This window comes from Alligator mississippiensis, chromosome 13 (genome assembly GCF_030867095.1).
Source record: "Alligator mississippiensis isolate rAllMis1 chromosome 13, rAllMis1, whole genome shotgun sequence".
Classification (NCBI taxonomy): domain Eukaryota; kingdom Metazoa; phylum Chordata; order Crocodylia; family Alligatoridae; genus Alligator; species Alligator mississippiensis.
This window is the reverse complement of record NC_081836.1, coordinates 5,208,773-5,222,367: the sequence shown is the minus strand read 5'-3', so window position 1 is coordinate 5,222,367 and position 13,595 is coordinate 5,208,773. Positions and strand designations below refer to the sequence as shown.

At 46.5% G+C, this 13,595-nt stretch overlaps 1 protein-coding gene across 1 annotated transcript; it reads left to right on the top strand.

Annotated features, from left to right (window-relative positions):
* The first annotated feature begins 484 nt into the window (after positions 1-484).
* Positions 485-3,748, top strand: LOC102567413 (neutral phospholipase A2 agkistrodotoxin). The gene is made up of 4 exons (XM_019499973.2): positions 485-675; positions 1,375-1,519; positions 2,102-2,208; positions 2,935-3,748. The coding sequence occupies exons 1-4, from the start codon at positions 588-590 to the stop codon at positions 3,123-3,125; spliced, it is 531 nt and encodes a 176-aa protein (XP_019355518.2). The 5' UTR covers positions 485-587; the 3' UTR covers positions 3,126-3,748.
* Positions 3,749-13,595: the final 9,847 nt, after the last annotated feature.

The following is a 13,595-nucleotide window of genomic DNA, read 5'->3' as shown; positions in this document are numbered from 1 at the left end:
GATTAATCGGCAAGAGAGGGGGCTGGGCTATTGGAGTCACCCTAGCACACCCACATAGAGCAGGGCAGAGGCCCTGACCCTTTCTCCTGCTTTGTTCCAGGTCCCCTGGTATCACAGAAGGAAAGCAGCCAAAGGAAGAGAACTTGGGGTGACATTAAACTCCTAAGGTGAAATCCTGATTGTGTGGAAGTCACTGGAAGTGTTGGCATTGGCATCAGGAGAGCCAGGATCTCCCACGGGGGGAGGCAGGGTCTGAGTGCCTGCTCATGGCAGGCTGATGAAATACCAACACAAGGCAGGAGGGGAAACTCAGGAAAAAACTCTGGGAGGATTAGAGAGGGCTGGGGCACCAGCCTCCTCTTCAAGTTCAGCAATGATGTATTTTTATCTCTCTACTGGCCTGCACGCTGACTCAAATACAGGGAGACATGCAGAGCCCTGATGCCAGGGTATCACAGCATGATAAGAGGACAGTCCCTTCTATCTCTACTGTCCAAGACCGGACTTGACTTGAAATGTGCCTTTCTGCCCTCTCAACTGCTTCCCATGCAGTAGCCCCGCTATACCAGAGATCTTTGTTTGCCTGAATGAAGAATCAGGTTATTTGGGTTTCTTCTCCCAGGTCCTGCACAAAGATGAGGAATCTCCACATATTCGCATTGCTGGGGGCTTGCAGTAAGTATAGAAAACGTCCCAATGACGCCCTCGCCGTCGCTACTGCTCTACATCCATTCAGGGCACAATGGATAGCCCCAGCATCACAGCAGCACAAGCAAGGCTTAGTACTAGATAACCTTGGCCACAGCTCAGGGTCTGGGCGCCAGGCAGGGCATTCATTGATGTCAGCGGGAGCTTTATCATAAGAAGGAGGTCCAGCTTGTGAACAACTGGGTCAGATCACTGGAGTGCCTAAATGTTTACCTTGCTCCATGTATGGCTGCACAGGAGCTCTTACAATAGTAGCAGTCCCTGGCTCGGCTCAGATGCCGCCTAAAAGCTGAACCAAGGGTGAGGGGAGGAGCTGGTGTCTTGGCCCTACCTCCTTCTGTGTCAGCCCCTGGGCAAAGCAGAGCCACAGGGTGGGGTGGGAAGGAATCTGCTCCAATTTAGTGGCTGGGATATAGATTGTACATTGCTGATCAGGGGCAGCTCCCATGAAGGAGCTAGGATAACCCCACATGGAGCAGAACAGCTGCCCATCAGCATGCCCTGCCTCAGGGCTGTGGCATACACCATGTGCCACCCTGGGCAAGGAGGTGACGATTCCTAGTGTTGCTCACACAATCCATTGAGTTCACAATGTGAGAAAGGAGAGGAAGAAGGGAAGCTTCCTAGGAACAGAGTCTCTTTCCTAACACTATTGCTGGTTTGCAGGTCTCCTGGAGGTGAATGGGAGCGTTCTGGAATATCAAAAGATGATTAAACAAGTCACTGGCAAAGGTGCTATCCTGAGCTATTACGGCTATGGCTGCTACTGTGGATCAAAAGGCAAGGGGGAACCAAAGGATGCCACGGATTGGTAAAGAGCAGCTGGGTTTGAATCACTAAAACCACATGCATGCTGTCATTTTCATGGACCTCTGCAAAACGAAATGTCAAAAATCCCCTTACCCCAACCCCCAATAACCAAAACTTTTCACCCAGGGAATCATAAGGAAAAGCTCCTCCATCACTTGTCAAGGTGGACAGGCTGAGTGTGAAATGTTCACAAGTCATAACGAAAGGGAATTAGACATGCTTGGGATTCAGGCAGTAGAGAGAAAATGCTGGTGCTTAAATATCCCTATAAAGTGAAGTAAAGTTTATTGTCCAAGGTCCTTTCCAGGAAATGAAAGTGATAGAAAGTCCCTAGAGAGGTTTAACGACCTCTGCAAAAAATTCCACTTCTTCTGACTGCTTCCCCATGTGTTTCTGGTTTGACATCCAGAGTTATATTTAAATAGGAGTAAATGCATATATTGAGTGTGAATACCCCATGTACATGCAGGGAATCCAACAACCAATGAAGCAATGGCCTTGTGCTCCTGCTGCAGTGGAAGTGGGTTTCTGCCATTGTCAGCAGATCTGTGATGTGTGTCTCTCTCCTTCCTTTTCCCTGGAGGTGTTGTCATATTCACAACTGCTGCTATAAAAGGCTGAAGGAGAGCAACTGTCACGGAAACACCAAGCGGTATGATTATGCCTACAAGAATGGGAATATAATCTGCGGTGAGTCCTCTCCCCTTGGAAAAATGGGGAGTTTGCTTTGCTTCTCCTGTCAAATTAGCCCACTGCTTCCCTTCTAAGTGATTTTCACTCTAAGACCTCGACACCTGATTGCCAGAAGTTGCAGCATGACTGTTGATCCAAACAGAGAAATGAAGGAAGTAGAGAAAGAAGGGCCAGGGCACCTGAAAGGACTCTAGCTGTCTTGTCTCAAATGCCATTGACCAAAGAAGTGAATTCATAACCTGTAACTTTGAGGGTTGCAATACCTTGACTCCTTGAAAGTCCTAATTCAGATCCTGATGCTATTGACTTGGTCCCTTGGGCAACAATATAGGTAAGGTGAGGCGCGTGCAGCCAGCTGCATGTGGCTTTCCCAGATGCGGCCATTTGGGTGGATGCTCACCAGACTGCTGCGAAGCAATCAAGGCAGTGAATCGCCTCCATGCTTTAAACTTCCCAAATCTGAAACCTGCCTCCAGCTTGGGGTGTGTTGGCACCCTCCCTGTCCCCTCCACTAACACTGACCTTTCGGACTCCTCAGAGCTTAAAGACACCCTCTCCGACATACTCCGCAGTGGGAGGGGGAAGATTGGTACAATTACACTCTCTCCCCATGCTGCCATCACACAGCCCAAGTATAAATTCAGGCCTGGGAAGTCAGACACCTTCCCCATCACGGGGCTTCCTCAACGTCAATGCAAAATGCACTTCTCTTTGTCTCTGCAGCTTTGGGGAGCTGGTGTGAAGAGCAGGTCTGTGCATGCGACAGGAATGCCGTGTTCTGCCTGGAGAAAAACCTCGACACGTACAATTCGCGTTTCGTTCGCTACCGAGACAGCAAGTGCACGGGATCCACGCCTGAGTGCTATAGGGGCTGCCTGAGTCCCTGCCAGTCCTTCAACCGAGCATTTAACTGACAAGATTTCCCTTGTCCAACGCTTCCCCAGGAAAAATCAGCCCAGTGCCAGGGGTGGAGCTATAGAAGGCCTGTGCTTTCAGAGAGCTCTTCTGTAGAGAAAAAGTCTGCAGAACTGCTTATGAATAATGAACGGGATTGACCTTCACTGTGTGATTAGCATACACCGGACCAAAAGAGAACGATCTCCGGACAATGGCTCATACAGTGAGAGGCAATATGTTGGAGGCACGGGACTGGGTTCTATTCCTGGCTCTGTTCATGACTTCCTATATGATCTTGGGCGAGGTAGTTAGTTGCTCAGTTTACCCACCTGTAAAATGGGGAGAAAATAATCCTCCCTTTTCCCTACCCTTTGTCTGCTTGAATATTTAAACTGCATGGCCCTGTCTCTTGGAGTGCTGCATTAGTACAGCATCTTGCACAACACAGCTCTGACCTCAGCTTTGCTCCAAAGGGTGCTAAAAGTAGTATTAAGATGGTGGCTAGCGACTGTTTGAATAAGTAGCAGTCTCATGGGAGTGATGAAGGAAGCTCTCCACTGTTTCCTGTACTGACTACAGCTTGATTTCCATGTGCTTTGCTTATCATTCTGTGTCCTTTATTTTACTTCTAAATAAAAGGGAGCCGGACCCCTCTTTGTGCACTCCAGCGTGGCCAGTTGAGCTGAATTTTTTCCCACTCTGTCCCATGTCTGCAGAACCCAGCACCACGAGAGCCTGAGCTGATTGAGTTGCTGCTGAAATACCAAAACCCCCCCAACAATTTGTATAGTGTCTAGAGACCCCCCTCCTACTTCTGGTTACCCACACTGTCAGGGTCACTGGAACAGAGACCCCTGGAATAGACAGCAAAGGGTGGGCTGATTTCTGTAGTTAGCATCCGCCCTTTGCTGTGGTTTGTTGCTCTGGCCCACTTTGCTGTCCCAGGTACAGAAAGCTGTGGCCTGACTCTTCACATAGGCTCAGTTTTCAACTTGGGCAAGTGGAGACATACCAAAAGAAAGAGATACTGCTTAACATTTTTCACCAAACCAGCAGATGAACTGTTTCAGGGACAAAAAAAAAGCTCCTGTTTCCTCTCGAATTGCTGCGTTCCCACCTGCAGCAACTTTGGCAACAGCAAAGAGACCCAGCTGTGTGTAATAGTGAGAACCTCAAGGAGGCTTAAAGAGTGCACACAGGTGCCCGCTGAAGGTGCCTGTACCTATTCCCCACACATCACTGCATGCTTTCTCTTGCTTTCTTGGGCTCAAGCACTTGTATATTTTGCAGGTAAAGCTTGGACATGAAAGTGTGAAACCCTGGCTCATGTAAACTCTTTTTGATTCATAAATTCAAACGTTTACCCTGGAAAACGCACCCTTTTCGCTTTATACTTTACAACATTTTCTGGGAAAACGGGCCCACTTTTGAGTCTCAAAATAAGGAAAAAGCTCAACTTCCACACAATTCTCCACTTCATAACAAGGATTTTTTAGCCTTATTTATACTCCCCCCCACACTGGGGTGGATGTCCGTGGGAGTTCAGCTACCAATTGCTCTAAAAATCCAGGCTTAAATGCCTGTAGCAAGAGGAATAGATTACCCCCAGGGGTATTACTATATAATAATCACGCTTGTTTGAGACTTGTAAATATTTGTATATCCTTTTGCATGTAATAAGGGGAGGTGAAGCTGTAATGTGTGTGCATATAAGCAAAATAGGGAGGGTTAATGCACCTAGCGTGCTGGGGTCTCCTTCATGTTAGAGCTGTCTGTTGCTAGACACGAAGCAACCAAAATGAAGGGGCCATATGCCGTTACTTTACTTTCCTTATGCTGCAAGGAAACATGCGAGCCGGCAGCTTGTTTTTAACTCTCTAGATTCTTCTATAAAAGCCTAACGCTGCCTAGAAAATCCCATCATTTCAAAAATAATGAATTGCTGGCGGCTGTGATGGGGCACTCAGGTGAGACTCAGGAGAGCTGAGCTCTGTGACTTATCTACCGTGTGACCTGACCTCCATCTAGTTACCTTGCCTCCCTCTGGCTCTTTATCTTTCTTATTTATATTCTATTTGGAGAATATACTGCATCCAAACAAGCCTATGGACAGACCACGGTGTACCGGTGGTCTCACACCTTTGGCATCATGAAGTCAGAACATTATTTTAACTGAATCCCTTAATGACGTTGAGAACATCAAATGTTGAGAACATTAGTGCCCTCCTGACCTGAGGGCATCAGCACTTGACTTGTAGATAGCAAGGGCTGGAGGAAACATATGGGTGAGGTCTATGATTAGAGCACCGGTAGGTTGTTCGGTCTCTGCCTCCAGCCTGATCAGAGCGGCAGAACTGCGTCCTTTCCAGACTGCTTAACAATCCCTGGCTCTCTGATTGCAGTCCTCCCACTTGCATGCAGTAACCTGATCCAGTTTGCAGACCTCATAGGAAAAGCACTGGGAAATTCTCCACTCTCTCATCTCTATTATGGATGCTACAGTGGCCTCGGAGGAACCAAACAACCCCTAGATGAGATTGACTGGGAAGCAGGGACAATTGCTACCACTGTTCATCAGAGCCCACACTGTCCTTGTCTCGAACCCTGAGCAAGACCCTTGGGGGAGGCAGCCTGGACAAGTGGTTGGAGCAGAGAACTGGAGTCAAGACAGCTGAATCTCCCACTGAGAAACAATCTCTCTATACAATGAATTCTCCATGGGTAAAATAAGGCTAATGCTGACATAAGGAGCTTTGAAATCCTTAAATGAAAATTGTCAGATGCTCACAAAGCATCATTACACTGTTTCTTTTAAAATAGTCTGGTACACATAACTCACACTCTAATGACCTCTGCCTAATTATAATGCTGCTCTATCAACAGATTTGAAGTCATGGTATTTAATTCCCCATTGTTATGCAACATATATTCTATGCATAGGAATGCACATAGCACTTGGGCTATTTAATCAACCACTCAATATTAGCTTAACTCCCAGAAAAAGGAAATCAATTACAAGTTCACCCTGATTGTAAATTGAATAGCAAGTCATATCTAATTGCTCCCTTTTCTATAGTTCTGTAGAACAAGAATGGTAATGGGGTGTAGGAACTGCAGTAACAACTACTAGTCGTGATTGGAAATCACTAGACTATTCAGCAAGGAAGATGTCTTCTGGTCTGAAAGGTCATTGGGGCATAATCTAGTCCTTTTAGGTGCCTCCGTGGACTTAAGCATCTAACTGCAATCTCCTTTCATCCTACTCAAGCTTCTGAACAACTGCTAAAGCAAATGAAGGTTGGTTACTTCTCCTCTTCGCTGCTTTTTGTGACCTTCATAAATTAATGGTTTTCAGGGACTCAAGGAAGGTGGAAGAGGATTAGCTTAGGCGTTTAATAGTTGGAATAGGATCTGATCCCACGTGTACAGCTCCGAGCACAGAGAGGTTCAGTCAGAAAGCAGAAGAGGGAAAAAGAATAGCAGATGGTAATAACCCTCCCTGCCACCACTCAGCACTGCACTAATGCCAGCTTTTTTCACACAAGGTGCTGCCATGCCCATGACTGCTGCTATACAAAGGCCTCTAAGATTGGCTGTAATCTAAAACTGGACATCTATTTTTATTCCATCAAGGAGGACATCACCTGCAGTAAGTAAGAGTGTGACGTTAAGGTCACTAACTGAATGGCATCACCATCTACACAGACCGTGTGTGGGATTTTCTTGGATATCTCTTGGACCAGCACGCTGGAAAATGTTAACTCACTGGTTAATAACCAGATGGCGCCGGATACAGGACACTGGCAGCTCAAGCCCTGACTGTGATTTTAGGCTGAAAGTTAAAGAGAAACCAGACTTCCAAAGGGTGAAACGGATCCCAGGAGACCAGATAAAGGACCACACACCATGCACATGTAGTTTTAAAAACTTAATGGGACATAAGCTGGCTCAGCGCACTGAGCTGAATTTTCCCCAGACCTCAGGACAGAATGTCTTGGTGGTGCTCCAGGAAATGCTTCTAGCATGACTCTAAAGCTGTCCAGCAGGAACGCTTATTAACAAGTGGGATCTACCTTGCTGTGCAGCACGGTGATCTCTGGCTTGATGCTCAGCTTCTTTTGTCTAGGGTTCACCTAGGCCATTTGGATGGTGCTGCATACACAGCAGTCCAGGGCAGCAAAAAGAATCTAAATGACAGGCCCGTGCTTACACTGGCTCGGATAGTGCGCTCAAAGTGAAAATTTCCTCTCTGCAGGGAGGCGGTATGAGACCTAGGCTCTGCATACCTGGTTTGAGCTCTTGCATTGATCTCAGCTAGTGCAGAGAAGAGCACCTCTCTCACTCCAGTCTTCTCAACAGTAGCAGAGAAGAAGTCACCTGCAGAAGCCCTGGGACTAGCTGTGGATTTGTGATCCCTCCTGTTGGCACCCCAAGAGATCATCACGGCCACTTCCATCAACTACCACTTCCACTGGCAGGCCAGGGGTGATCCATAATCCACTGGACCCTATGGAGAGACTGGACATATCTGATTCGATTTCCTCTTGGCTCTCCTGTACTGCTCTCTTGACTCCCTGCTGTTTTACTTTTCAGCCTGGAAAAGCTGTGAGAAGATGATCTGTGAGTGTGACAAAACTCCTGCAGCGTGTTTCCAAAAGGCTGCCAAGACCTACAACACAAAATATAACCATTACCCAGATTTTATATGCAAGGGAGAAACTCCCTCTTGCTAAGACCCCCCACTGGCTTTCCTTTCCATTGTTCTGACCCACAGCCCAGTGAAGGGGACTGGACTTTCCAGAATGGGTATTGAATGGGTATTGAACTTGTAACCACAGGCATAACCTGTTCCTACTATTAGAACAGCTTCTAAACAGTAACCACAAAACTCTCAGTTGCTGACAATCAACATTTGAATGGGCATGAATGTCCCACACCTTGTCGCTTAACTGCTGGTGAATTATTGGAAGCAAACTTTCATGTGATTTCAAGCTTTTGTCCTTTCTTACCTCACTAAACAAAGTGTCCCCCTTTCCCAAAGGGAGGACATCCAACCCATCTGGTTGTATGTTTGAAAGGAGGTTTGCTTTCCGTGCCAACTCTCATTTCAGACCATCTGGGAAAGATTATTCATAGAAATCGTGGGTAGGTCTGTGAGCTTGCCACTATAAAGTGAGAAAAGTCCATGCAGAAGTGGATTATCAGGTTGTTTCAGGGCTCTGAACCAAAGTGAATTGAAGAAAACATCTTGACTGATCTTGACAGATTGAGCCCAAAGTACAATGATTAGGCATAAGAACGGGCTGAGGAGATTAACTATGTTCTGGAGGAATCTTTCCACCTACATCATGAGAAAAGGGCTGTACAATCCAATAAGCTCAGCTGAGTTAGCTTAGTATGGTTGGGAACCTCCCTTCATGCCCATCCGGACACACTTTAGCCTATTATAATTGCATTGGCTGGTTTTATCGTATAGTATTGTGGCCTAGCCTGACCAGACTGTTCTCCAAAACTGGGCGCTTTGGCTTCACCTCTCTGTGTCTCACCCTCAGCTCTCCAAGAGCTCCACGTGACTTCAGACTCACTCTCTCCCAAGGGAGAGTGTGAAGTTAAGGTCACTAAGTAGGGAGCAGTGCCACCAGGATGCATTAGCAGCAACACAGTGAGCCTTTTCAAAAACAAGTCAGCATTGATTAGTCACTTCGAAGGTGATATTTAAGGGTCCTTAGGTTAAGACGGTAAAGCAACAATAACTCTCAAATCTAATAAGACAGAGTCCCTTGCCTCTCTTCAAGACAACTTGCTCTGACCTTGGCTGGTCCGGCAGGTAAGCAGGAGCCCTACTGGTAGAGGATTTTCTGCTCTCCACCTCCTGCAGAGAAGTTGAAAGAACGAGCTGCTCCCAGCTCAGCAAACTCGGTACAGTGCTCACAAGGCAACCACTATGGCTTAGCAAACAGCTGGTGAAGCAGTCCTCATAGCAAAGGATTAATGCCACATCCACAGGGGCAGTATACAGTCCAACACTTTCACAATCATTTCACTATAACAACTTGATATCGACCCGAATTCACAAGTGGTACATAGACCTATCCCCTAAGTTGTCTCACCCAGTTTCCTGTTCTGACGCTAACCTGATTGAGCTACACCACTTTTAAAAGCATGATGCTTGCAAATGCCATGAACCTACTGAAATCAATGTCAAAGCTCCACCTGACTTCAAAAAGGCGCAGAATCAGACCAGAAATCATTACTGGCACTCTGCTCCCCATCTCCCCAGCATCGTATGCACACGCTGCTATTAGCAATGCTTATCTGATGAGAACAAGGCAAGCAAAACTAGGAATATAAATCTAGTGGAAACGCAACTATTTATCAACATAGCACGAAGCCTGGGAGAGTCCTTTAGTAACCAGGTGATTGCACGGCTAACCTAATCCCTCCCCTCTTGTTTGTGTAACCTCTGCATATAGACTTACGGAAGATTTGCATTGCTGATTTGAATACAAAGTCTCACCTCCTAGGTTCACAATGCTGAACGTCAACACAAACCGCTAAGGCATATTGTGAAGATGCTATTTGCTAGTTGCTTAATAACCTAACAGAACAGCAGTATTACAGCCCTTTATTAGCAGCAAGTTGGCGTGTTATAGATCAGGCTATAGTTAAGAGAGGTTGGGAGATAGTCTGTGTGGAGCTGCAGACACTAAAGGACAATGCTGGCATGAGAGAAAATGAGAACAGACTGCCCACAAATACATTTAGGCCGGAAATAAGATGGTTTCTATCTATCAGAGGAGTAAAGTTCTGGAACTGCCTTTAAATAGTAGTAGTGGAGCAAAACAGATAAGACCGAGCTCAGGCAGTATATGAGGGGGACTACACAGTGTTGCTGCCTACAAGAGCAGGTGATTGGACTCAGTGACCCAGGAAGTCCCCTCAAGTCCAAGGCCCCCTAAATCTTGGGTGAGACAAGGAACCATCTGCAGGGTCTTGTAAGCAGGGTGCACCTAGATGAAATGGAGCTTGGTAAGTATATAAGGAAGTTATGATGCGGCATAGTTGCCTGTGGTAACAGAAAACTAGGCGTGACAACACTAGAGGTCCCGTCGGTGTCAAGTGCCTCTAAAATGCTACTACTTGGATTTAGCAGCATTTTATATCGACTTCCCACAATGCCAATAGTTACACAAAGTTTTGGGTGTGCTTACAGCTTAACTAAAGGGGATCTAAACTCTCCACTATGTCAGACAGGACAGAAGGATTAGCCCAGTGGTGAAAGGGCACAAAACTAGGATTGAAGAGATCCAAACGCTGCTTCTGGTGCCTGTCCGTTCAGCCTGTGAACTCTGCAGGGCAGAGATTGTCTTCTGCTCTGTTTGCACAGGAGAGGGAACATGGCCCAGCGTCTAAGCACTACAGGGATGTCAATAATAAGTATAAGCTTAGAAGACACCGGGCCTTTGTAGTCATGCCTCAAAACACTGGCAAGTTATTCCCTTCTGAATGATAAACCTGTTTTCACCTCAGGGATCTGATGCAATCTCGGTGTTACATGGATCAGGATGAACAGCAGCGACCCCTCTGCAGGTGTTCGAGAGAGCTCCTGAGAGGCCCTTTGGGTTAGCAGAAGCCGTGAGCGTGGCTGGTGTGAAACCACCTCGGAAAGAGCAGCGCTTGAGAAGACTTGGCAGGTTCTCCATAGCCGTATGGATTCCTTTGATCTCTGAAAGGCAAGAGAGGAGCAGTTTTTCATACAGGACTGGTCAAAGAACCAGCACGTTGGGGAAATATGAGCAGGAGATGACACACACATGGGAGAGGTGGTTACTCTGCCCCTTCCACAGGGCAAAGCACAGAGCGGACTGTAGAAAAGCAGCAATAGAAAAGACACTTTTTGGAAGTGATGGCGCCGAGGCCAGGGAGGCAGGCGGGAGGACTTGGATTTGATGCCAGCAGCATGGAAGCATGGATTGATCACCATTAAATGATCTAATTGGGCAATCATTCACAATGCGTTGCACCGCCTGAAAAAAATCACACCATAATCGCAACCCGGACTCTCCGTTTAGGGAGTACCGGTAGGTGTCCACATTTTCTATGAAGCATCCGGATACAATTCAGGGAGGACCAAATCTTTTTTGGTAGGTCAAATCCTGGCTGGGGGACTGTAGCGTAGCTGACAAAGTATTTCTGCAGCAGGTTGATCATCAATCCATGCAGCTACCCCTGAACCAGTCGAATGGTTATCAAATTTAGATATTAATCTATGAATGTTGTAATCTTAAAATAGAATACGAAGCAGCAGCAGCACAGAGGCACAGGCCCCTGGCTCGCTCCGATTTACACTGAGCAGCACTCCGCAGGCAAGGACAGTGGTTGGTAGCGCCTCCCAGGATGCCAAAATCCCTGGCTCTGTCTCTGCTGAGGCCAAGTTGCCTCATGAGCATCTCACAGAGGTGAGCAGCCCATTGGTGCTAGAACAGGACAGCAAGTGCTGCAAAGCTGCCTGTGGGGCACTAAACCATGCAGTGGGGATGCTTTGCACTAGCAAGGCCATTTAGCAGAGCCCCATTCACATGGAGCAGGGGTGGCTTTGCTCATTTCTATGTCACATAAACGGCTGTGAAGCTACAAACACTCTGGCTGAAATGTAGGCACTTCCCATTTCATGGTAGTGATAATGGGACTGTGCCTTTCCTTTAAGCAGCGAAAAGAAGGGCTGCAAACCAATCTTCCTCTTGGCTGAATGCAACATTTACTAACTCTTCCAAACAATCCCGTTAGCAATTATTCCAGATGACCCTGCTAACACCAATGAAGGGTTTTCCCTTCCTGTTGTCATTTAGGGACAGGGACCACTCTGGTTATCTTGTCATTACTTAGGTTTCCTCTTGGCTGCAAAACAATTTTATTCAGGAGGGGAAGAACAGACAATGCTGTTGCTAGAGCAGAGTAATCCTGAACTGCCCTCTAGTGTTTGACAAGTGGAGGAAAAGGGCCTCAGTAGTACCTATTAAGCACGGGAGTTAGGGATGCAGCCTTTGAGTCAGAACTTCCTAAACCTTAAAAGCTGGAGGCTGCAAATGAGAGAGGGATAGTGGAAAAAACCCTGGTCACATGCACTTCGCTCTCCCTTCCAGCATCCACTTTCTGCTGTTGTGAGACAGGATACTGGGCAAGATGAACCTCTGGTCTGAGTCTGACCCAGGAAATGACAATTCTTATGTTCTTTCTTAAGTGAGGCAAGACTCCAGTCCTCTCACTTTAGGTAATAGCACAGCAACTGAAGAGTTGCACAGTGCAAATCAAAGCAAGCCAAATGAGCCAAGTTGATGCCCCTATAAAAACTGCACTTAAGCATGCCCAAGTCCCGCCAACTTTATAAGCAGATATAAGCACATACTTAAGTAGTGTTGCCAGATCTGGCAGTATTTTTCTTAAGCTCCAGCTCTTGCAGTTAAAAAGATAATGATTTTCTACCCTGGTTCCAACATAAAAAAAAAACCCTTGCATACATGATTTGAGTGCCTTCCTAACAATGAACAGGAGGGCAAAATGCCAAGAACTAAAAAGATATATTAAGCCTCATGATTTTTTTTTTTTGAGCCATGAAGGGCAAAGCTTTTTGCAGTAGTTGGGAGAGCTGTTGGATAAGCTTTTGGGTGCTCTTCCTCCTTTGAGCATGACATTATTGTTGACATCGCCAGTACAGGATATGAACTTTGATGCAGAACAACACTGGTAGATTCCCTCATCTATGTCACTCCCTCGTTTGGTTCAAAAGGGCCAATAAAAAGTGTGTTTAAACATGCGACTCAAAAAGACAACAGGCAAGAGACATATTGCTCCATTTCCTTTGTGTTCAACAGCTTGTCGGGTGGGATAGGGCTGTCCTAGGTGCAACTACAGAAGAAACACTGGGATTCACTTACAAGGCTTGTCATTTCCCATACAGAACAGTTTGAAAAGGGATTAGTGTTGAGGCAAGGATTTTTGTGGGTGTTACCTTTTATTGGACCAACTGCATGGTGGGGATAGACTTAGACTAAGCTTTTCATTTCTAATACTGCTCAGAGGTATTCACCTGGGAGCAAGGAACTACAGTCCTTGGCTCTGGGATGGAAACACCACGTGAGCGCCTTACCCTGCAACCTGGAGGCATGCATGCTTATTCTTGTTCCCTCCCTCAGGCATACAAGAGAATTAAACCCAACATTTCCATGTTCTGTAGCAATATTCCAGCTACTGGAAAAAAAGGAGTACTGTCACCTCCACTTACAGTGCCCCTTCATTTCGCAGGGAGCCTGACCTAATAAACATGCCCCAAGATTGCTTATCAGAGTTGGTCCACTCAGGCAAGATAGTAGGATGAACTACTAGTTTACAGGGATTGAACCTGCAACCTTTAAACAGGCACTGAGCTGCTGTTAAGTCTGAAACATTGCTGGACATGCTGAGCAGCAGAAGTTTAGGCAGCTGGGGAA

Bases quoted from the DNA above. Each gene is read 5' to 3' on its own strand.
- LOC102567413 (XM_019499973.2), top strand. From the start codon at position 588: ATGAAGAATCAGGTTATTTGGGTTTCTTCTCCCAGGTCCTGCACAAAG. The intron at 676-1,374 runs GTAAGTATAGAA...GCTGGTTTGCAG, and splicing joins CGCATTGCTGGGGGCTTGCA to GTCTCCTGGAGGTGAATGGG. The intron at 2,209-2,934 runs GTGAGTCCTCTC...TTGTCTCTGCAG, and splicing joins GAATGGGAATATAATCTGCG to CTTTGGGGAGCTGGTGTGAA.